The sequence below is a fragment of the Gordionus sp. m RMFG-2023 genome, chromosome 4, assembly GCF_954871325.1.
Source record: "Gordionus sp. m RMFG-2023 chromosome 4, tfGorSpeb1-WG-v2, whole genome shotgun sequence".
Lineage (NCBI taxonomy): Eukaryota > Metazoa > Nematomorpha > Gordioida > Chordodea > Parachordodidae > Gordionus > Gordionus sp. m RMFG-2023.
In genome coordinates, this window is record NC_088778.1 from 10,747,579 (window position 1) to 10,773,983 (window position 26,405).

The 26,405-nt window shown below is 28.2% G+C and overlaps 1 protein-coding gene across 1 annotated transcript in view; it reads right to left on the reverse strand.

The window, feature by feature from the left end:
* Positions 1 to 26,405, reverse strand: part of LOC135928616 (uncharacterized) — a 68,857-nt gene that overhangs the window by 33,441 nt on the left and 9,011 nt on the right. The window contains exons 2-10 of the mRNA XM_065465072.1: positions 13,031 to 13,299; positions 11,352 to 11,699; positions 7,055 to 7,299; positions 6,583 to 6,723; positions 5,884 to 6,207; positions 4,269 to 4,676; positions 3,484 to 3,699; positions 2,971 to 3,168; positions 2,302 to 2,425 (exon numbers count right to left, since the gene is read on the reverse strand). Coding sequence (XP_065321144.1) covers positions 2,302 to 2,425; positions 2,971 to 3,168; positions 3,484 to 3,699; positions 4,269 to 4,676; positions 5,884 to 6,207; positions 6,583 to 6,723; positions 7,055 to 7,299; positions 11,352 to 11,699; positions 13,031 to 13,256 — 2,230 coding nt within the window. The 5' untranslated portion in view covers positions 13,257 to 13,299. The remainder of the gene's footprint in view (positions 1 to 2,301; positions 2,426 to 2,970; positions 3,169 to 3,483; positions 3,700 to 4,268; positions 4,677 to 5,883; positions 6,208 to 6,582; positions 6,724 to 7,054; positions 7,300 to 11,351; positions 11,700 to 13,030; positions 13,300 to 26,405) is intronic.

The following is a 26,405-nucleotide window of genomic DNA, read 5'->3' on the forward strand; positions in this document are numbered from 1 at the left end:
CTCACTTGGCGCCGATTAACCTAGTAGTAAGCAGAATATTGTTCCCTATACCCAATCACCTGTGCCCGAATCAATTAGGGGCCTACGTAAAAAGTGGATGTGAGGTATCCCTTCACATGACCCGGATGTATTTACAAACAGACCCCAGCGAAGATATCTTAATTAAAAGAATTTTCGAACGCCTTTAACTCTCTAAGGCATAGGGCGTTTCTAAATCCTATCCTCACCCTCTACCCAGAATACTCATAATTTATCTTCGATTGTTATGCTAATCCCTCGCACGTCCAATTTGAAGATAGATTAATTCCTACTAGCGATGGAATACAACAAGGTGACCATCTTGTCTGGGCATTAATATACGAGGCATAAATAACCAATGCAAGCTAAATCTTCATAATTGGTATATCGACGATGGTATACTAGGCGACTCACCAGATGAAGTGATGACAAACAAGATAATAAAATCCAGCGAGAGCAGTTTGGGACTGCGAATTAATCCAGACAAGAGCGAATATTGTCCCGTTGGGATTATTGACCTTAATCACGATCTTATGTTCGATCACGGCATTGAACTCTTTGACACATCTCGGATCTCCAGTAGGTAAAGACGAGTCCTTTATCAAGTTCCTTGCCAATATTTCATGAGAGATATCCCTCATGCGCGACATACTATCCCGCCTCCCAGCCAACCAAGTTTTCTTCCTATTGAAGAAATACCTTCTAATATCAAGAATTTTATATACACTCCTATCGTTGCGAAATCAATATGATGTCAACCTCGCTGCGCATGAGCTCGAGATTAAGTTCCTCACAGAAGATACTCAATCTTAAATTCGAAGATCTATTTTAGTTACAAGCTACCTTACCAAATAAATCCGGTGGCATTGGCATAAGGTCGCCCTCCCTACTTTCCGTTAGTTCGTTCATATCCTCTCGCCTGTCTTGCGAGCCCATCATACATACACTCACAAAACAGCCTGACCCCTTGCTTCTGCAGCAATTGATCTATGTAAGTCTCTATCTCATTAGTCGATCCTTCCTCATTGGCATTACAGAAGGACTGGGATAAACCTTTGCATACCTTAAATCGAGGAGCCAACCCAAGGACCATTTTCTACTCTTCTCCATTTCCGCAGACAACGGGTACTAATTTCTCGAGCTTTCTCATCGCTAAGCCTTGACCGGCTTTTAAGCAATGATGAGCTACGTCACGCCATCGGTCTTTATTTATTCTATCAAACATCGGTCAACTCCAAAGGCCGTCACCACTGCAAGCACTGTAGAGGCAGATTTATTAGGCACTCAAAATTCGATGATACTATTCCAGGGCCTTGAAATCTACTGGCATCCCGTCAACCCTCGAGCCTACTGGCTTTTACAATTCCGATGGTAAGCGTCTTGATGGTTCTACCATGATCCCTTTGAAGAGGGGGGAATTCCAAAACCTGGGATTTCTCATGCATCGATCCTTTTGCTCCTTCCAATATAAATAGGGAAGCTCTACTGGAAGCCGAGACGAATAAACTCGCTAAATATTCGTCATCGCTACCTGCCAACTTTACATTCCTACCTCTAATCGCCATGACTCTAACATCGTTCGGCTATCCCTGGCCTTCTTTAAAGAGCTGGAAAAATGGATCTCTATTAGGACCGAGGATCCCAAAGAGGGATTCTACCTAAGTCAAAGGTTAGCCTTAAACATAATAAAGTGCAATTATCTCAGCTTTATACTCCCAATGATCGAAACCCCCTGATTGAACATCCTATGCATAGGATAGACTTAGGCTATTTTGCCTTAAACGTTTACGCTAAAAAGGAACTTGGATTTCAATCGATAAAAGCAAAAATTAATGACTTTATATAATTGTGATTTACTAATATTATATTTTTTCCAATAATAGTGAAATTATAACTTATTTTGTATTTTTGACTTTATACCAAGATTTTCACATTTTATATAATAAAATATTTTTGAATTTCTCTCATAGATAATATTGGGCCATTTATAATTAAAATATTTTCAAGATTCTCTTCTGACATCATGGTTAAGAACACTTCTATATGCTAACTTAGGTAGCTGACACATAGTTATCAGTTAAAACTGATTATTAATCATACCTAGTATATCAAAAGGTTCAACCCGGTAAAGGTTTGGTTAAGGTTACAAATTTTAACGGTTCCGTTCGGAATTGATAACGGTTAATACCGGTTTAACTATTCGGTTTTCCCTGTTTTTCGAAACTAAGTAGATTTAAAAAGAGAAAAATGATATAGCAAAAATAAAAATGAACTTAAAAAAACCTATAAAATCCTGATTTGTGGATATGTACCCTTCGGGTGCAGGGTCCTTCACGAAAGGGAATACGAATTGAGCGAAAGAAATAAATGTGCTGACCATGTGAGCGTAAAATTCTACGGCATTTTTCTAATCATGGATGGAAGGGGGAGGGGTATTAAGAATTATTGAATAATATCGCATTTTATCCGCGTAAAGCATCATTTTTAAACTGTATATCTTGCATATTTGAAAAGATATAAAATGAAGTCTAACAAGCGTTCCAAATATATACGCTTTCAAGTTTGAAATATTTTATAAGGTATAAAATGATACATCAGTTTAACATTTGCTCAAAATAAAAAATCTTTGAAGATTTTTGATCTAAATTAATTTATATATTAAAATCTCAAAAGATTTTGCAAAAATAAGGAATTTTAACGAAAATTCAATCAAAATTCCAAATTAGCATTCTCAAAAAAAAATTCTAACTTTTTGCTTATAAATTTAGACGAAAGAAACTATATAGATCCTCAAAAATAATTTTAAAAAATTTTCAACTTCAATTTATTTTAATCATATTATAAAAACTTTTTTTACTTATATAATTTACTTAATTACCTGTTTACGTTTATTGTGTTTTTTGTTCAACTTAAAAGAAGGAAAGTAAATTAAATATAAAAAAATATTACGACCTTGAAAACGCTATTGTTAAAAATTTCAATATAAGCGTGAGGCAGTTCCATCAATAAATAACGTATATTTTGAAATAATCCGTAAACGCTAGGTTTTATGATTTTGTGTCCGATTATCTCTGCGACTTTGGGAGTTATGATAACAGAACAAATCTTGTGAAAAATCGTTAGTCTGACGAACAAGTTTCTTTCCATTAACTAAAATAAAATAAATTCCATTACATATAATATAATATTTTATTGTAATCTATATTAAATTACCGTTTTAAAAATTCAGGACTTATGCTTCATAGACCCGGGTTTGTTAGAAAATTTAATAAACCATAATTAGCGCGCCCTTTTTTAATTTTGAAAAATTTGATTGTGCCGGAAAGGGTAAATACTCCATACCTCCATATGTATTGGAATAAGATTCCCACATAATCATGTTTTTAAAATTTAAAAATAAATGCGCGCTATAAATAATTAAAGTTTAAAATATTTGTTATACATTCATTTTAAAAAAAAATTTACATCAATTCCCAAATTTCTCGACCACATTCTTCCCCAATCATTGAAGTTTTCGTTTATAAATTTCTCAAAACTCTGGATCATACATAACGCGCCATAGTAAGACTTGTCGGATAGGGTCAAGTAATATTTTAGCAAGTACACAGAGGAGAGCGTATCTTTAGGCCATTGACTATCGGTTAATGTATACCATTTATTCCAATCGTAAGATATATAAGACTTGTAAAAAATTTGTTAAAAAATCATTATTATTCGTTTATTTCTACGTTAGCAACGCCATACTAAATCACTTAAAGATCTCGTAAAATGGATAAATAAAAAAAACCCACCAACCCAAACATATGCTTGTTATGGTTATTATTAAATATAAAGTGATTCAAACCATAATTTCCTACTCTCTATACTTAACGAAAGAGCAAAAAATTAAATCGTTATTTTTTTAGGCAATGATAAAAAAAAATATTTTAAATAGAACAAATAAGAATTTAAAAATTTTTTCCTACCTTTATATCTTATAATAATATTAATAATTGAAAAATATAGCATGTTATAAAAATAATAATTATTTTTAGCAATTTTTGAATGGTGATTTTCGAAGCAAATGATTTTAAAACGTGCATAAATATATAAAAGATGGTCATAGGAAAATCTGATTCACATTTAAATTACAGTGATAATACTATACTTCAAAATTCGAAATATACCTTAATACTAACTGTATATAATAATACCAGGTTTAATTAATGACTTTCCTTATATTTTCATTCAAAAACATGATTTTAACTTACTGCATTAGTCCCGGTAGGAATATGTTTAAGTTCTTCCAAGTTTTCATCATGATCACCATTTTCATCGCATTTATTTACATCATGAATCTTTATTTCACTATCTGTATCCTCGTTAGAAATATTTCTTAGGCTTGATTGTGAATCATGGTCAAATGTCCTATCAAAACTAGAAGATATATACCTCAATATAAGAACCGCCATCTTTTTTAACTCTTCGTAAGAACTGCCTGTCAAAAATCCGAAAAAAACATGACGGTGGACGTTAATATATCGAGAGAAATCTAGGGGTTCTTTGAATTCACAGATGATCGCCAAAATATCAAATAAAATGGCATCGCGAGAGTAGGATTGATTAATATTGGGGTCTTCGTTAGCTTCTTCCATTTTTACATTTGTGATAGAGGAATGCTTGAAAGTAATATTTAAAATATATATAGTAGTTTGATAAAATTACACATAAATTTTACTTAGTTAGGGTAAATTACAGAATAAATATCTAGATGAGAGAAGCATTATTCCGATATTGACTGATATTTTTAATTTTGTAGCCACTTGAGACTGAATATTAGGGCTGTGCTGATCCACATATTTTTCACCGATCTGATATTCTCCGATATTGGTTCAAACCCGATCCGATATTTATATTGATTTTACCACCCCCTTTGAACCAAATGTAATTAAGAAACAATATTTTATATGCAAAAAATCGAATTATGCATTTAATTTAATTTTTTTATTTCTACAATAATTAAAAAAAGTTTACGGATATTGGTAGTATTAAATGAATTTTTCTTTTGTAAAATATTTCCATATCAGATATCATATTTAAAAAAATTCTTTTATTTAATTTAAAGTATAAATAATAAAATTAGCGTTATTATTAAAAAAGTTTAAAATAAATAAAACTTTGGGTTTTCCAAAAAAACTTTTAAAAATACTATAAATCCATTTTAAAAAATAAAAAAAATTTAAGGGGTGTTGTGCATTTGTATTGTTTTAAAAAAAATTATTTAGAAAATATTATTAATGTAATATATATAAATATACACAAAATAAAACAACAAAAAAAGAAAAGTAAAAAGATCGGATCCATTTTTATGGGTATCGGCTCGATCCGATATTTTCGGAAACTCTAAATATCGGTGCCGATCCGATATCGGCACAGCCCCACTGAATATCAAATTATAATATAAAATATATAACTAAATTTTGTTTGATTATTCGTCTAGCTGATGCCTTTCCAAATCCGAGAAATGGAAAGAATAGGATAGTTAGAGTTTACACAGAAAAAAAATTATCTTGCTGTGATAAATATCGAAAAATTAATTTTTATAAAGGAAGTATAAGCTATAATGTCTCCAATTCATTTAAATAAATCGAATCTAATGCATTACTCAATTATATTTGAACAGGCATAATAAAAGGGAAAAATTATTTTGAAGTAAGAGGAATTCGAACATAGGTCTGAATTGGAACATATAAGATGCAAACCATTAACATTTCTAAAGTATCGATGTCAAGTATTAAAATCGGTCATTTTAAAAAGCGGCGTCGATGATGCATCTTTAATCAAGATAAATAATTCAGTTAAAAATTTAATGAAATAATCATTTACAGTTCCTAACGGTTGACCTCCCCCCGATAAATTGAGGCAAGCGAAATCAATAAACCATAAAATTATTTGCTCGCATTGAACACTCCTCCAATCGGTGGTCAAGGATTTAGACGACCGTTTACCTATTATTTCGGCACATTTATGTAGGTAAGGGCTCAAACATAGGTTTACAAGTTTGCGATAAGACGAAGAATCCGTTATTTTTGGTTCGTGAATCAAGAAAGTTATAGCTATTTTAATTAAGTCTCTCGCCCTCGGAAACATGGTAGGGCAAGTCGTTTTGATATGAGCGCGGCATACGAAAGCCAAGGCGTTTATGACAATCTTAATTTCATGTTATATTTGGAAGAGATGGGGGGGGGGAAGGGGGAGTGGTAAAAATTAAATTATGATTTCTTTCCTTTTAAAAATTTGAATTCAACTTTTGACGATAATCTATCATATTATTATTCTATCCTCGAATCATGGCCTACGATAATTTAAAGAAGTTACTCAACTCACTTGTCCTAATATTAATTCATACATATTTTCCGATTTACAAGAATATTTGATCCGACCCGTAATTATTTTTTATAAAGGAAAACGACATAAATTTGCCTAATTATTATTTTAATAACATTTTTAAAACTTCAACCTAGCCGTAAAAATATTTTAACAATTTCCCTGACTCTTCTTTTAAAAAATATATAACTTTTAAACCTGCTCATGGCGACATATCAGAACATTCTGAACAAAATTTTTTGGAAGGACACTAAGATAGTCAAACTTTGTTAAGTCTATAGGCCAAATTTCCGTTTTATTATATCTTCGTTTATTTAAATAGACTTCCACTAATACTCTCTTTAAAAAATGATTTGATAATTTAAATTAATTAGAACTTCATCGTATGAGCATCATAATGAATTTTAAAGTAATAGCAATAATAATACTAAAAAAAAGTGTAAGATGTGATATTTAGTTATATTTGATTTTAAATGCTATATAAAAATTAAGTTTTTTTTTTAAAAAAAAAAAAAATTTATTATAGGTTAACGGTTTACTTTCTCCTCAAATAAAATATATTAAATATAAAATAAGGTTAACGGTTTAAACTTTCTCCTCAAGTAAAATATATTAAATATAAAATAAGGTTAACGGTTTATACTTTCTCCTCAAGTAAAATATATTAAACTTTGTCATTTCGCATGTCCTTAGTATATGTGACATCGTGCAAAAGATTCAAGGAAGCGAATAAAAAGTTTTTTTCTCTCATGTTCATTAATCTTAACCGATCTAAACGACATTTGGACGTGATTTCATCGTCCGCGTTAGCTACTAACTTAAAATACCTATTCAAAATTGAATAGGGATATTTCTTTAAGGTCGACCTAATCAAAACGTTGATGGAATCCAATTTGGGCGAATAATCGTGAGACACTGAAAAATAAAATTATTTATTTCATTAATATTTTGGATGGGGGGGGGGGGGGGAATGAAAAAACTAAATTAAATAAATTAGCCCATTCTCAAAAAATTATGCTAACAAAACTGATGGCAAAAATTTCATAATCTATTGGAAATAGGGAATAAGAATTGGCTTCAGGGTTCATTTAAATCATCAATTTTTTTTAAAAAAAAATTCAAAAAATCGGATCTTATATAAATCAGATTTTTTAAATTGGATTTTATAGGACCTAAACATTAAACTATAGAATTTACTAATAAATTTGTACCGTCATATTTATGCGATATCTTTATTCATAATAAAGGAGTACTTCATATTTTATTGGGAGTTAGGTAAAGTAGGGGGAGGGGAAGGTAAAGAGTGAAGTAAATGCGGATTTGAATTTTTCTTTTTTGCTGATTTTCATTTGGAATTTTTTTTCTTTGATTTTAAATTCTTTTTTTGCTAATTTTTTAATTAGATTTACTTTCTTGAAGGAGAGGGGAATGGGGGGGGGGGGGGGGTTGTGTTATACTTATATTTTAGTAGATTATGGCAATATATTAGATAAATATATTTATAAACGAGTGCCACAATCATTATTTATCATATTTATTTCCTGATCCATTATACATTATGCATGGATCTCGAAAAATTGTTATGATTATTAATATGTTCATTATTTATCATATTTATTTCCTGATCCATTTTTATTAGACCTACAAAATACGAATCGAATAATTGTATTATTCGTATTCGATTCGAAGGTTTAGAATCGAAAAATAACAGAAAATTTGTAAGGCATATATTGCTGGCTTTATTTATCAAAATCTCTTGATTTTAGGTTTATACGTTTTTATTAAACGTGTTAAGCATTATCCTAAAAAATATTTTGAAAATATTATGATTTGACCAAATTCTTAGCACAAAACGGACCACTTATTAAATATTCGATCGACCTAATTTGGTAGTAATATTAATTGAAAAATGTTCATTTTTGTTTTATTTATCTATAAATACATGTAAAACATTATCCCAAAAAATATTTTAAAAAAATATCATGATTTGAAAGAAAACCGATTTGAAACCGAAATACTGCACTGCTGGCGTTATCCATGGAAAATTCTTTATTTTTGGTTTATAAGTGTACATTAGCGTGTTAAGCATTATCCTAAAAAATATTTTGAAGAAATTATGATCTGACCGAATGCCGAGCTCAAAACTGACCACTTAATAAATAATCTTAATTATAATAAATTTTTAATGTTCCAAAAAAAAAATTTCAATAGTACAAAAAATTATTACTCCCTCCACCTCCGGAGATTACCTGGATGTGGTATTTTTCAATTTCATGAAAATTAAAAATTCTAAAAATTTTTAAAAAAGGCATTTTTCTAAAACTAAAAGAAATGAAAAGTGAAAGTACGTAAAAAAAATAATAAATAATTTTAAATATTAGCCGTTAAAATTTAAAATTATTATATAATTATAAATCATATTGTTTTAAAAATATCTGATTTCCTGCCATATTCGGTATGCTGAGGCCGTGCCAGGCCGTTCTAATTGTCTTTATTAAAACTATAAATCTACAATTTTAAAGTAAAGACGATTGATATAAACAATTATCAATATAATACAATTGGTTATAATTTGGTAAACAAAAATATGGCGGAGTTTACATTGTATATAAATCATGGCTTATTATAAAATGGTCGGAAATTTTTAGGGGAATACCTGGTGAGTTATTAGCAGGTTATTAATTCAAATTTGATAAAAAGTAATCATATAACTTTTGCCTATTTATATGCATAAGCTTTATTTCTGCTCATCCGAGGAGGGTACTCCTAATAAATTTCAGACCCGACAAGGGAAGTCTATCGACTTTACAATGCTAAGCAAATAGATCTATCGATCATATAGAGTAGCTTATCAGCGCTGTATAAAATTAAGTATTTGGGTTTGGCGGCCTATTACCCTAATTTGGTGTTCTATTAACAAAAAGTACTAATTATCAATTTATGATTGGTATATAATGTAATAGTGCCAAAGGCAATAAGGTTTAAAGTGGATGTTATTGTGGGAGAAGTAAGGCACGTTCCTCGGGGCTAGGGGAGCGTTCCTCGTTGGTCAAGAGTTCGTCCGATACGACTGTATTATTGCCTTCGGAAATGAACTTTTCAATTAAAATTACTATCAAATTTGATCGAATATTTAGTAGTGGTCAATTTTGAGGTCGGCATTCGGTCAAATCATAATATTTCCAAAATTTGTTTTAGGATAATGCTTAACACCGAAATGTACAAATATATACCAAAAATAAAGAATTTCCCATGGATAACGCCAGCAATGCAGTATTTCGGTTTCAAATCGGTTATCTTTCAAGTCATGATATTATTTTAAAATATTTTTTGGGATACTGTTTTACATGTATTTATAGATAAATAAAACAAAAATGAACATTTTTCAATTAATATTACTACCAAATTTGGTCGATCGAATATTTAATAAGTGGTCGGTTTTGTGCTTAGAATTTGGTCAAATCATAATATTTTCAAAATATTTTTTAGGATAATGCTTAACACGTTAATATACACGTATAAACCAAAAATGAAGAGATTTTGATAAATAAAGCCAGCAATATATGCCTTACAAATTTTCTATTATTTTTCGATTCTAAACCTACTCATTAATTAAATGTCAATTTACACCAAATACAAAAAAGTGCTATCCAATCATTATTCTGGTTTTATAAGAAGATATTATGATATTTATGTATTTAACGCCCTCTTATGGATATATATTTGTTAAATTTTAAAAATGAAAAATAAAATTTGAGTTGTAATAAGCTAGTAAAATTTTTTCCCAATAATATTTAAAATAAAATTAATAAAAAATTGATTTATTATATATTAAAATAAGTGTCTCTGAAAATTATTTTAAAAAAAGATTATATAATCAAATTTTGATTGATTGCTCTTTAGCAATGCATTTTAGCAATGCAGTAAGTCATACCTAATTTTGTGTGTTCCTTTCTATTTTTATAAAAAAAACTTTTAAAATACTATAAATCTATTTTAAAAAATATAAAATTTAAGTGGTGTTTTGCATTTGCATTGTTTAAAAAAAAATTATTTAGAAAATATTATTAATGTAAAATAAATATACATAAAATAACAAAAAAAAGAAAAGTAAAAAGATCGGATCGGGTTTTTATAGGTATCGGCCCGATCCGATATTTTTAGAAAACGCTATCGGTGCCGATCCGACATTTAATATCGGCAAGGCCCTAGTCAATATTTTGATCAAATTTCACTAAAATCTGGAATTATAGTTAAGGACATGGTTGAGTCCGGTTTGGTCTAGAACCAATTTTCAAAGACTAATCCGCAGTAAACCATAATTTAAAGACCAAACCGAACCGTTTTTGGAAACGATTTTCATTTTAGTTTGATGCCTATATTAAACAATTTTTGTTGCAGATATCAAAAATAAATTATGACAACACTAATACAACAGTAACAATCATGACGTCAGAAAGAAAAAGGAGGTTTTTAGCACTCCTAAAATAAACATTATTTTTGTGCATCCCGCTATGCCTTTTTTAAAATGTAGGTAAATTTAAAGGGTGAGTGTGGAGCTTGCCATAAAGCATAACAAAACAAAATTTAGCCTATTTTTTAAAAATTTATGAACGCCCAATAATTTAAAAACTAAGCTATAAGCACCCACAAATAAAAAAGTTGGTGAAAACTCTGGTAACAATAATCTCATATTTGTATAAAATACGTTTTATGAAGATTTGAATTTAAAAATAATTCATTAGGCATTCCTATTTTAAGCCATGCCCCAGTAAACATGATAGATTTTATCATTTGCTTGATAATCTATTTTTATCCTTTGTCACTAAGTCGCTTGCTTAGAAAATAATCGTCCACCGTTATAGTTCTATTCAAACTGAAAAAACTTACTGTTGACCTTCACTAATAAATTATAAAAAAATTTACTTTAATGAAAATTAAAATATTTATAAAAATAAGCAATTAACGTCGGCGAATTTCTCCATCATAAATATCTTCTGCATTTAGGTAAGACCTCGCCTGATTTTTCCCGGGGATCAAAAAGGCGTCGATAGATCGATTGATTAACGGCGACAAGTGTTTTTGAAGAAAAGAACAAGGTAAAGAGTCAAATATATCAAGTAATTCCGTTGGGGAGCTTTCGCAAGATTTGATTAAACAATCGCCCAGGCTCGATAAGACATCGTCATCAGCATGGTAAACTTTTAACAGAGTCCTGAAATAGAGAACCCTCAATTTATTGGATCGGTCGGATATTGCGGCATCCGAGATCATTGGTAAAACGTAATTCACTACGAATGATTTTGATTTAAATCCTTTTGATTAAAAATATATTATTATAAACCCACCAGTTTCTCTAAGGAAAAAAAATAATAAAATAAATGGAATTTGTTGTTAATTCTGATAGAAGGATAGTTATTTTAATAAGATGGGATCGGGAATTCGCTATTTTAGTTTATCATTTGTTAACGGAGAAGTCAGCAATAAAATAATACATGTATTTTCGTCAATGTATGAAATATCCTATAAAACTGTGTGAAGCATCTGGACCCCCTAAGCTAGTGATGGTGGACCCCATTCTAAAATAAAGATACTGACTATGTATGATGACTGAGATAACACCCCTCTGAGATTTTAATAACCTAATAATGCAATTGATTCGCCCCCTACCCCGTGTTCAGTGGCAGGCTAACCATAAGACCAAGTGGCGAAATATTGCTGACATTTGAAGCCACTGGAAGAAAAATTAAGCCGATCAGAATAATAATAATTTATAAATTTTCAAGATTTTTCTTTTATCTTATTCACATTTTTTTATTTAAATTTGTAATTATATTTCCTTATTTAGATGAAGACAAATTAATTATTATGATATGAATGTCGTATTTGGAATCGAAATCTCCCAATTTTAAATCATTTACTGATGGGTAATATTGTATTAGAAAACGCTGATTTAATCGATATAGAGCATACATACTGTGAATTTCATATAATTTTGCCTAAAAGATTTGAAGTATTCTTAATTTATATCAATTTTTATATAGATTTTTTATATAATTTAAATTACGCAAAAATTTATGATGAAATTTGTCTGCCACTTAGTAGGTTTTATTCTACACATGCTGGAATGCATTTCCAGTTAAATCAGATTTTTGACATTTGCCCGGTAAATAATATAAAACTTAGAGAATCTGAATTCCCATGGTCCATCCAATATGACATATATAATAACTATATATTATTGGTATTTTTTCCTAAAAAAAATATAAATTTCCGCTTGAATGAAGTCAAAGTTTTGACTGATTTCGATATCATTCATTAGTTTAAAATTTCTTATTGCAAATTTTGTCGCTCAATGGAATAAATAAATCCTTAGGTATAATAAATTATAATAAATTTTTTAAAATAATATTGGCGTGCGTATTTTATTTAATAAAGTAAATAAGTGTTAAACTCAATCTTTGACTAAATTAAAAAGTTAAAAATATGATATATCTTATATACTAACTAATCTTATTTTTAACCCATCGTCTTGGATATATTTTTAGAATATCAAAGACTATATAAGAATAAAACCTTAAAAGAGACCTGGTCAAACATATATACAATATCAGATGGGCATATATTGTATATCAAATAATAATACTTTCAAAAAATGGAGATAATGTTGAATTGATGTATAAAATGTTTTCGAAAGCTGTCATAAAGTTGCAACGTATCGCATCCGTAGCGGAATTGTTTCTTTCAATTATGAATTTCGTTGAGTTATGTAAAATAGGCTCGATCTCGTGTATCGTGATCATATCAGAATTTAGATAGTCAGATTTGTAAGCAGAGTCTAACAGACTGTTGAATTTCTGACACCAGTTCATCAAAACTTGTGATGCCAGGATGGCGGTGGTAGTAGAGTTTAAGCTGTTGTATTTTATATAAAAAAGTTAGAACTTGGAATCGTTTAATAAGTAATTGAATAATCTAGCAAATCTTTTGTTAAAAAATGGCTGATTCTGCTTCTGATGTAAAAAAAATATTATTCTTGGATTTGTCCCGTTTCTAAATTTAATTTATCTAACCAAAAATCTATATAACTAATGTTTCTTCTACAATATATTTATTAGGTTGGTTAGAGGGCTAGTAGAAAGAGGATACTGTGACTGGTGATATTTATAGAAAATCTTCTGTAATGTTGTCAATACCAGGGGTCTTGTTTTTCCGTAGTTTTTTGATAACCTTAGATATTTCATCGTTAGAGAAACCAGATGGGGTGGGACAAGGTTTGTGTTCATCCGTGTGTAGAGTTGTCTTCCTTAAGTCGAATGTAATGATCTTCTAACCATTCTGCAATTTATTTATCCTGATCTATGATTACTTTGCCATTTTCTAATATTATAGATGGGAGCTTTTTAAAAAGGTAAGGTTTACAGAAATTTTTTAATTTTCTTATAGGTACCATAAAAATTATATTCTCTTTTATATTCTCAAACAATATCAATCGTTTTCTTTGTAATGTAGATCCATCTATCACATCGTAATAATCCGTGTATATTTTTCCAAAATCTCTATTAAAGCCGTCCGTCATTTTTCTGAGTTCATTAATCTTTTGTAATATATCACTAGACCTCCAGTCTTTCCTATAAAAACTATGTATTGGGCAAACTATTGTATGATTTTGATAAACCTCCTTTAAAAAATTTCCAACATTCCTCAACGATTCCGTGCTCAGTCATGAAGTTTACTATTTTCTTATTTAATACTTGATCAAATTCACTATGGGGGCTTTTCAACATCAATAGTCAAAATACTACTAGCTTAGCGTTAGGACAAATTAATCGACGGCTGAGGAATTCGCAAACGCCAGAGGGTGCTACCCTACAAGAACCAAATGGTGAGGACAGCAAGAAATTTATTGATTTCTGTAGAAACAAAAACTTTATAATCGAAAAAACTTTTAGCCATCGTGAAATCACATACACCTTTGTGAGAGCTCGCCAGAAATCCTAAATAGATTTTTTAATCTCCAATATCCAGGGTGGTTTAATGACGTTAAGACATCAGCAAATATAAACCTTTCGTATCATAAGATGCTTATAGCTAAGATAGCTGAAATGTATTAGGGTAGCGATGTAAATTTCCAGGGAAAATTGGTTCAGGGGAAATTTCCACATTAAAATTGGGGGAAAAAGGAAAAATTAAAAATAACCAATAATTACACTTTAAACCTTTCAATTTATTGAATAACTTTATTAAATTTGGGAAACTAAGGGAAAATCAAATAATTAAACAATAAAGACAAAAAATACACTATAAACATTTCATTTTTATTTTGAATAACTTTATTAATTACAAGAAGCATGTATTATAAATTAGATATAAAATTCATGGGATGCTAATGATTAGTAACAACATCTTCATGGGATGTAATTGAATTGAAATATCATCATTATTATTGAGAAATTGAAATCTGAAATCTTTTTATGATATCCCGAACATGATATATTTGTGTGTTCCTTTAAATGTATGTTATGCCGATATTAATTTTTCGAATCTTTCATTTTTTATTCTATTTCTCGTTTTTGAATGAATATTTCCAAATGCTGACCAGATTCTTTCTGACGTTTGAGGGTGGTATCGGAAGTCATCTTACTGCCACTTGACAAAGGGGTTGATTTCTACAAAACCCTCTCCACCATATGAGTAGTGTAGTATGGATTGAGCTTTATCATATGCCAGCTCCTTTATAGAAACCCTGTTTTGAACGATAATCTGCTAAATTACTCATAATTTTTCCAATATCGCAATTTGAAATAATATTTTTTAAATTTAAAACTACTGTTAATTCGCGATATGTTAATTTCACACCATGGTCCATAAGATTTGTTGCATAATGATATACTCGGCAACAAAATTTCTTTCGTTTATTAATATACATTTTAACACTTTTCAAATCATTTTAATTAAAAATAAAAGTTGAGGAATTGAGTTTATCTTTTATATCCCAAAATATTTCTGATACGTCAGATAATACCGCTGTATCCGATTCTACAATTATAATTTTGTTATAAATAAATTCCAAAAAAGTCAGTATAGACTAATTTATCCCAGTATCCTTCTTTGTCCAATATAATACGCCTTCTTTGTTTGTCTATAAATAAACTTGAAATTGTAATTTCTTGTTTTTCACAACACTTTGCAACATTATAACAAAAATTCTCCTTCTTGTCGGACTTAGAATTTTTAAGGAAGATATATATCCTTTCAATATTTGCCTTTCTTTAAAAGTTGCCAAAAAACTACCATTAAATTTTATATATTTAACTATTTGTTTGGTTTTTTTGATGATCTTTTCAATAAAACGTAATTGGATAAATCTTTAATAAGCAGATTCAAGCCATGTGGAGCATATCCAAAGCATTCAATTAAAGACTCACGAGGAAAATAAAAATTATTATAAAATTTATGATATACTAAATTAAATTTATAAATCATAATTTTTGAAATAAAATATTATATTTCATAAAAATAAATCATAATTATTGAAATAAAATATTATATTTATATTAAGGGAAAATTCGGGAAATTTCCCTACCTTTACATCTTTATATGGGAGTTTTTCAACATCAATAGCCAGAGTAATACTAGACTAGGCACAACTCAATCGATTTTTTAAATGTACACGTAAGTTCAGGAATTTGCAAACGCCTGGGGACAAAAGCCAATTTGAAACATTAAACAGATAAGTGGAAACTATCTAAACATAGCTGAGTATGGAACCGTTGAGGAATTGGAAACATTTTAAAGGGATTCTGTCTAATATAAATAGATTTCCCAAGAAGGAATGGATGCTTAGTGAGATTTACAAAAGATAAATCAGAGAGAACGATGGCTCAATAGTGATTTATGGAAAAGCATACAAAGATTACTACGAAGCGATGGACGGGTCTACATCGCAAATAAAGACTTTGATAGAAATAAGGACATGAAAGAAAACAGAATCTATGAGGCCTTAAAAAATTAAAATATTTTTGTAAACCTAACAACTCGAAGCTCCCTTTCATAGTATTAGGTAACGGCAAAATAATAATAGACCAAGATGAACAAATCGCAGTATGACTAGATTATTACAAGATAGCCTTCGACTTAAGAAAGGCAACTCTACTCAGAAGTATGAACATAAATCCCGCCCCACCCCCGTCTAGTTTCTCTATTGATGAAATATTCAAGGTCGTCAAAAAACTACGGAAAATAAATTGGTAAAACGGGAAAACTCCCTTTGAACACATCCTTCTTATGTAGATTCCCTAAAACCAATTGATTCACGTATTGTAGATTAACTTATTCCTTCTCCTTACATCCTGTGTCTTAATTTTTATAGACCTTTTAAAAAACAAAATTCTCTCAACCACGTCTCACTTTTTCCCCAAATATATGTGTTCGTATAGACCCGGCAAAAACATACAAGAACCAATATTAGCTCAAAAAATAATTTTAATGGACTTCTATGGGAAACTTTGTCTGAATGCGGCGTCGAACTTAATATAATTTATATTTTAAAAAATACAACTTAATTGCATGTTTTAAAATAATAAATAATAAAGTATCCCACTTTTTTTATAAAAAAAATGAATAAAATAAGGTTGCATCTCATCGCCACTACGTTCAACATAATAAATAAAGTTATAAAGGAAGGACTTGGCGCGGTGGATTTAATAAATTTAGGGTCAAACGATATTTCTACATCTAGAAAATCTCAGACCACATTTTTTCCAAACTGGTTTCCTAGGCATGTGAATTTTTATTTTAATATTTATAAATAAAGTAGGATACTAATTTGTCGAATTAATTTTTTAAGTTCTATGTTTTAATTTAATATAAGCTTCAAACCTATCAGGGGCCATATTGAAAGTCATTTTAACTTATTTATCTTTTTGGTATTTTTTAATAAGGGTGAACCAAAATCAAAATTTTGGGCGAAAAAATCTTCATTTGGAGATTTTAATTAAACCCAGCTCTAAAGTATCCGCGGAAATAAATATGCGATAATGGGTTCGTGATATTGTCTTCGCAATAAAAGTTTCGCGGAAAAGTATCTCGCAATAAAAGTTTGTCTGAATTGACCTGATACTTCGGTAAAACACTCAGTCACCAAAATAAATTATTTTACATATTATTCTTTGAAATAGTGTTGTTTAATGATCCAATTTTTAAAACGACCCGATTAATATTTAATCCAAAACAATATTATGTAAGCCTGGTAATTTTGCTCATAGATGGCAAAAAGGTTTAAACCTCTATTTTCCCAATCTTGAGGCTTACATGATACTATTTTGGCTAAAATCTTAATCGAGCCATTTTTAAAATACGACCTACAACACTATTTTAAAATAAAGAAATTGCTAAAATGTATAGAAAATATTTGAAAACGACTGTGAAAAAATTGCTTACCCCCATATTTCACCAAGAGTTAAATGTAAAAAATTGCTGTTTGTGTAGAATATGTTTAAAGGGCGTACTTTTTTGAGCATATCAGCCAACAGTGATAACAAAAAGTTGGGAAATTTATACTCATTTTATGGATCAGGCAAAAAATCTTAACAGGTCTGTTTGGACAAACATGATAGGTTTTTTACATGTTTAGTATATGGTTCATTCAAAATTAAAAATTATTTTGTTGCACAATCTAGCATAGAGCAAATAGAAACCCATGTATGCAGAGTTGGGCAGGTCCTTAAAAGATACTGCTAAATTAGAAATATAAGATACTTTTAAATTATCCTTACCAATTAAATTAAATATTTTTTAAAATACAGTTTTTATTATTTATTTGTGAAGAACATAACACACATATAATAAAAATGAATATTTACAATAATAAAATAATTAATGAGTTAATTTTAATAATCAGGCATTTTAATTAGTATTAGTCCATTCTTAGCATAGATAGGAGGGGAGACTAGTATATTTAATGGGAGTTGAAATATTAATTTGCAAAAGAGTATTTAAAATAGAAACATTATTTTATAAAATAATCAAATTTTTCAAATAATTAATCATTAGACCTATACCATTTCGGCGTATTAACATTGTGCCAAATACAATTAGAAAATTCCTTAATGGAAGGATAGTAATTAATATAATGTATTTCGACTTTCATTAATATAATTTAAAACCTTCAATTTAATTTTATTTGTATTATTGAACTCAGCAACATTTGCTTTACCAAAAGAAATAATCATCATTTTCTCTATTAGATGTTAAATCTATTGGTGTTATAGTTTGAGCTTGATTATATACTCTGGTACTACATTTAGGGCTTCTTTTAATACTATATTTTGAAAGTAATTTTTTATCATCCGACTCAATCGTTCTTAAAAAATGGATCTGATTTGATAATAAAAAAGACTCATTATATTTATATCATAGGAAAATATTTTTTTTCTTTTGCACATACCATCTTGGGCAGCTTTTAATTAAGGTAAGCAATGTAAACTTGAATTTATAAGATAACCTATGTCTCTTTTAACCACATATATATTATATACTTTAATATGTTTAACAAAATTTGTGTTGAACCCTTTATCATTTTCTTGTTTATACAGGTTTTACATTCAGTTTTTTTTAACTTTTATTTTAAAAAACTTCCATCTAAAATTTTACGATTGGGATTTGATTCAGGGTAGCTTAATTCCATAATTTAAATTTCACCACCGAGTGATAACTATCCTATGAATTAAAAAATATTACATGGTAATGATATTCTATCGAGTTACATTTATAAATAAAATATAATCTTATTTCGTTTTGGTGTTGTTATATTTTCAGCTAATTTTGGTTGTCAATATATTTAATATGGCGGAAAGAAATAAAGAAATTATTACATATTCCCGAAGAAAGTAAGGAAATCAATAAAATATTTCCGAAGAAAGTAAGATATATACTGTGATATGTATAATATTAAAAATAATCTGTATCTTTTGTCAAGAAAGTGGAAAAGATACAAGATTCTTTCCAGTATAAAGGATCTTATATGCAGATACTAGCATCTTATTAAAAATGTCAAAAAGATACTGAGTACAAGATATAAAAGGATCTTGTATCTTAGATACAAGTATTCGCGGTACTGCCCAACTCTGCGTGTATGGCATCCATTCAAATGCAGGATATTTTAAGACTGGGATAGATTGGGCCAATTTCAGAAAATCTGTCATTTTATAAAAAAAAACTAAAACTAGGTCTAGAACCTTTTATATAATGTAGGGAACATATTGAGAGATCTAAATACTTGATTAAAATGTATATAGGCTAGTGCTAATCTATAGATGGGATACCGTAATTTTTTTTAAAAATAATTTTTAATCAAGATATATGTCCTAGTGATCTGCTTCGACCTATGATTGCCAGATATTTTTCACTTAAAAAAGTGAGTTTTTCTTTTATAAAAATTTAAAGAAGGCTGCGCATCCCCATACTCCAATTTTCGGGCCTTCTGCCGGGTTTATTGATAAAATGCTCATCTTAATATGTTTTAATGCAACAAGATTTTTAAGACAATACTAAATTTAAATTTTTTTAAATTGATTTAATATTATTAACAATTATCATGTATTATTTTCTCAGGTTTATAAATCTCGCATAATATTAATTTTTATATTTCATGGATGATTTTAAAATGAATAATTATAATTTTGTTTAATCATAATTTCAGCTTCCAATGAAGATAAATGCAATTTGTTACGTTCTCTTGGCCAAGCAACATTCACACTGATGAAGCATTTGAATGCGGGATGGAAAATAGAAAACTGCATATTTTTCTATTAAAGGATAGTTTATTTGAAAGGAAATCCATTCATTTTTCCTGCATATTTATGTGATTGTTTTTGGATAATTTGTTTTCGTAATCGGATAGTAATTATTTGAAAATCATCAAATGCCGGCATTTTCTAAAGTCATAGGGCTAATAAATTTTTCTATATTATCTAGTGTTGTTGAAAAGTCGAGTTCTTAAGACTGGCAACTCGAATCGTAGTCATAAAAAAGGCCCCGAAGCAAGCCGATCAAGGAGCTGCACGAGCCGACTCGATTAGTCGGCTCATTTAGTCGACTCGCTGGGTCTGCTCAATTTTTTTATTTATAAGTTAATTATATTTTTTATATTCATTTTCTACATGTATTATGTAAACTCCATTCGAGTCGATTTTTATAAACAGCTAACTCAAATGTTTGGTAAATTGCTAAATTTTGGGTTACTAATTAATGTGAACAAAAATAATAGAATATTTATGTCGAAACTAAGAATGGTTCTGGACCAGAATTCGGCTTCGGGGATTTTACACTTAATTGGTGGAAATTTTGATAACGCGAAATTAATAAGCCGGCTCAGGAGTTGACTCAAGCCGGCTAAGGAATTGGCACAAGCCGACTGAGGAATTGGCACAAGCCGGCTCAGGAATTAATTCAAGCCGAATTTTGAGGCGAAATTTATTTATCGTGATTAGTGTTGTTAAACTACTGAGTCAAGTCGGCCAAGCCCTAAACTCGGTCAATTTTTGAGCCGAAAAATTGACTCAGGCTCAAGCCAGCTCATTGAGACATATGAGTCGGCTGGCTCAGAATTTGGCTCAAGCCGGCTCAGGAGTTTGCTCGAGTTCTAGTTAGAGAAATTCATTTATATATGATTGAGAGAATATAATTATGTAGAATTATTGGTCTATCGAGCATTAATTATTATTTATTTATATTATTATATTATGGAATGAAATATGATTATATTATGAAAATGGATTTATTTATGTTTTTTTAATATTAAAAAATGATATGCTGTATTTTAATATTATTTTTGTTACAATTTATTAGTGATTTTCACTCCCAAAATTTTAAGCAAAAAATATTTTATGAAGTTCAAAAAGGTTCTTGAACATATTTAGATTTGATAAGAATTATAAATCTTCTTTGTAAATAAATCTTCTTTGTAAATAAATCTTTTTTGAGGAATTCTTTTATGAATTTTATTATAAATAAACAATCTTTTAGGTAAAATCTTTTAGTTATTTTTATTATTTTTGTAAAATTATCTATTTTTTTAAGTATATTAAAAGATTGGTTTTTCTAAATAATTTTTTAAAATATTTATATTAAACTTTTTTATATTATCTTTTTAAGGATAATATTTTAATGTGACAATTGTCATATTCGTTATTTTTTAAGATTTTTGAAATTTTGACACAAAAGGGTAGAAATATAATTTATATTGTAAAGAAGTTAAATTAAAATTTCAATTAAGATGTACAAATAAAAATGAAAATTGTCATAATCGTTATTTTTAAAGTTTTTTGAATTTTTTTTAACGTAAATGGGCAATAAATATTGCTAACAGGTTAAATTAAAAATTTAGTGAAGATGTACAACAGATAAGTGACAATTATCATAATCGTTATTTTTAAAGTTTTTTGACGTAAATGGGCTAAAATAAGTATTAATTTTAAATAAAACTTTAATGAAGATATACCCTAAATAAGTGACAATTGTCATAATCGTTATTTTTAAAGTTTTTTTGACGCAAATGGGTAAAAATAAGTATTGTTTCGCCTAAAAGATTGTTTATTTATAATAAAATTCACAAAAGAATTCTTCAAAAAAGATTTATTACAAAGAAGATTTAAAATTCTTATCAAATCTAAATATGTTCAAAAACCTTTTTGAACTTCAAAAATTATTTTTGCTAAAAATTTTGGACGTGAAAATCACTAATAAATTGTAACAAAAATATTATTACAACACAGCATATCATTTTTTGGTTATTGCCACTTTCAGAGATTTTTTTATTTTTTTTAAAAAATTAGTATTTTAATTTTTTAAGATATTTTAAAAAAGTTTTTTCTACAAATTTTTATTTAAGATATTTTAAAAAGTATTTTGTACAATTTTATTTAAGATATTTTAAAAAGTTTTTTCTACAAAATTTTGTATTATGGGTAAAATATAAGAATTTTTAATTCCACAGCGTTTATATATGGGAGAGGGAGGGGGAAAACTTTGTAGGCATTTAGTAATTTTCTTCTAAATATTTTTTTATATATGGGATCTTCTTTTAATATAATATTATCGCCAAAAAAAATTTAACATGCAAAATTTCATCTACCAAATATTTTGTAGAAAAACTATTTTAAAATATCTTAAATAAAAATAATTTGTAGGCAAAGTTCTCCTACCCCCCTCCCTCCCCCATATATAAACGCTGCTGAATATATTTTACCCCCTAAAACAACATTTTGTAGAAAAAACTTGCGGAATTAAGAATTCCTATATTTTACCCCCAATTCAAAACTTTGTAGAAAAAACGTGAGGAATTAAGAATTCCTATATTTTACCCCTAATACAAAATTTTGTAGGAAAACTTGCGGAATTAAGAATTCTTATATTTTACCCCTAATACAAAATTTTGTAGAAAAAACTCTTTTAAAATATCTTAAATAGAAATTTGTAGAAAAAACTTTTTTAAATATCTTAAATAAAACTATGTAGAAAAAACTTTTTTAAAATATCTTTAAAAAAAATAACAAAAAATAAAATATTAACTCACTGAATCATAATTAAACAATTATGTTTTAAATATCTATCAGAGACCTGCAGAGGTACCATTTACACGGCCCGGCCCGGTTTTAAATTTTTTAGGCCCGGCCCGGATATTTTTTTAAAAAAATTTTTACGGCCCGGCCCGGCCCGGATTTAAAAATTTCAGGCCCGGCTCGGAATTTTTTAAAATTATATTCGACCTGGTATATACAAAAATTCACCTATGAGGTATTTTACCATATTTTTCAGCGAGTATTATCGCTTATTATTTAAAAAATACATGTAAAAAGCTATATTTTGAGAATATTATATTGAATTTATAAAAATTATAAAACTGTTATTTATAAAAATGGATATTTTGAGCATATACTATATTTTATATTGCATTTATAAAAATAAAACTAATATTCATAAAAATGGTATTAATATTTTGAGCATATACTATATTTTATATTGCATTTAAAAAAAATAAAACTAATATTTAATTTATAAAAATGGAAAATATTTTGAGAATATAATATATTGTATTTAATTTACTATTTAATTTATAAAATAAAAATAAATCGCTATTTAAAAAAATGCATGTATAATAAATAGTATTTTGAAAATATAATCTAATTGCACAATATTAATATAATTTATTTTATAATATAAATTTTTAACAAAAGAAGATAATTGTATTATATAATATTGTAAAAAAGAATAATGAAAAATGTTGGATTAAAAACTTTCATGACTCAAGGTAAATATAATAAATGCAATAAATATTTGACAGTTTGCAAAGTAAAAAACCAGCATGATCGACGAAACCCTATACTCAAGAAAGATATTAAAAATTCACAAATTATCATGAAGAAAGAGAAGCATATCTACCTTTTCAGTTTGAAGATTACTTCTTCTTTCTTCAAGAATTCTTCCAGTAGTGGAAAAATTCCGCTCACAGCTTGCACTTGAAGCAGGAATTGCCAATTTTTCTAAAATTGGAAATTCGCTTTGATGAGCCGCCCACCACTCTAACAAATTTATCCACCTTAAATGTTTCATCTATTTTTTTATTTATGTAATTATAATATTCATCATCGGGTATTGACATATTACCAGAATTACCATCGCCCTATTTGTCATAAAACGATTCAGTTTGTTTAACAACAGTCGTAATTTGACTGGTCGATGGTATTTCATTTACTTCCTGAGCCTCTTGTAATTTAATATAATCTTTTATATAGTTTTCCGTCATCTTGCGATCTGTCTCTGACTACATACGTAATTGCTTGAATTTGGGATAGAGAAAAAGAGAAATAAAATGATACTTGTGTAAAACAAATTTTTCAATTAAAAAATGCTTTATATTAAGTAAAATCAATTTTATTTCTCCTTTTTCGCTTTGAAAGGTATTACAGACTTCAAGAAGTGATATTCCTTTATTTGATTGTTTTGGTAAAATATATTCTAAAAATTTAGCTATGAATTATAAAAAAATATATTAATAATACGAATATTGGGGCTTATTTGAGATATTCCTTTATTTGATTGTTTTGGTAAAATATGTTGTAAAAATTTAGATATGAATTATAAAAAAATATATTAATACTTTGAATAAATTTGCAGGAAATTAATAATTAGATCGATCTGTGGGTGTTAGGTAGTGTTAACCATCACCCAATATATTATTTTAATCATAACTGTAATATAATATAATCTTATAACCATTAACTCATAATGTAAAAATTTTTATAAAAAATATTAAGGCCCGGCCCGGATTTAACAATCTTAGGCCCGGCCAGGATATATTTTATAAAAAATTTTTTAGGCCCGGCCCGGATATGTTTAAAAAAAATTTTTTTAGGCCTGGCCCGGGTATATTTAAAAAATTTAAAATACGGCCAGGCCGCCGGGCTTAGGGCCGGGCCTGCAGGTTTCTGATATATATATTTTCCGATTATGTATATCATATTATGTTTATATATATATTGATTTGTGTAATATATATTATAAATAACTTTAAAAATAACGCTGTCTATAATTATTTTATAAATAATAATAAATTAAATATAAGATCGTTTGGATATTTTTTTGGTATAATTTACAATAAAAACGGAGTATATTTAAAATTTTTAAAAAACGGAGTAAATTTAAAAGTTTAAAATTCAAATTGGTTAAGGTTAGAGATTTAAAAATTTTAAAGGACTGTATTATAAATTTTAACAAACGGAGTATATTTAAGAATCTAAAAAAACAGAGTATATTTAAGAATTTTAAAAAACAGTATATTTAAGAATTTAAAAAACGGAGTATTTTATTTGTGAAAACTTTCATAATTTTTATTTTACAATTTACTATTAAATCAAATACTAGATAATTAATCAATTTATTTGAATAAACAATATATATATACAATGATAATATAGATATATATTTTTAAGGAAAAACAATAATAGTTCTATATAAATTTATATCATTTAAAAATTTAATTAATTTATTTATATTGACATATTTTTAATATTACGAAAATAGGAATATTCATATATATAAATGAGAGGAAGATTTCCTACCATTTAAGGGATGCTTGCCTTAAGATCCCTCCATTAACGCTCAATACGTTGAGTGTGGGTTGATATATCATTAAGGTCTATAAAGTTTTTGCTATGATTGACAGGTAATGAACATATCCATTTTCATTTAGATTGTTATAACTTGGAAAAATATTTAATTTTAAGATTTATCAATATTTAATTTACCCCTTCCATTAAAAAATTTCTACCAAAATCCAGATGATCATTTATTTAGGGAATGACTAAAATACGCGTCCCCGAAAACTACGCGTCCCTACGCGTCCCCGGTCAAAACGACTTATTTTTATTATTATTAATAGGAAATCTTATTAAGCTTTATAAGATGAGTTAGAAAATGTTTTTTTTAATTTAAAAAAAATACGGTAACTATATAAAATTTACAAAAATTTATTTTTTAAAAAAATAAACTACGCGTCCCTACGCGTCCCCGGTCAAAATACAGTTTTTTTTAAAAAATCAAAACGGATTCATATTTAGCTCATTAAAAGAATACAGAATATGTAAATATTATATTTTAAACTATTTTATAACTTAGTGATTTTTTCAAAAAACACTTTTTTTTTCAAAAACACTACGCGTCCCCGGTCAAAAAACCTTTTTTTTAAAAAAATAAAAGCAGATTCATGTTTAGCTTTTTAAGGAGATTCAGAAAATGGTATTAATAAAAAAAATTTTTTCGAAAAAATTTTTTTTGGCTAAACTACGCATCCCTACGCGTCCCCGGTCAAAATACAGTTTTCTTAAAAAAATCAAAACGGATTCATATTTAGCTCATTAAAAGAATACAGAATATGTAAATATTATATATTAAACTATTTTATAACTTAGTGATTTTTTCAAAAAACACTTTTTTTTCAAAAACACTACGCGTCCCCGGTC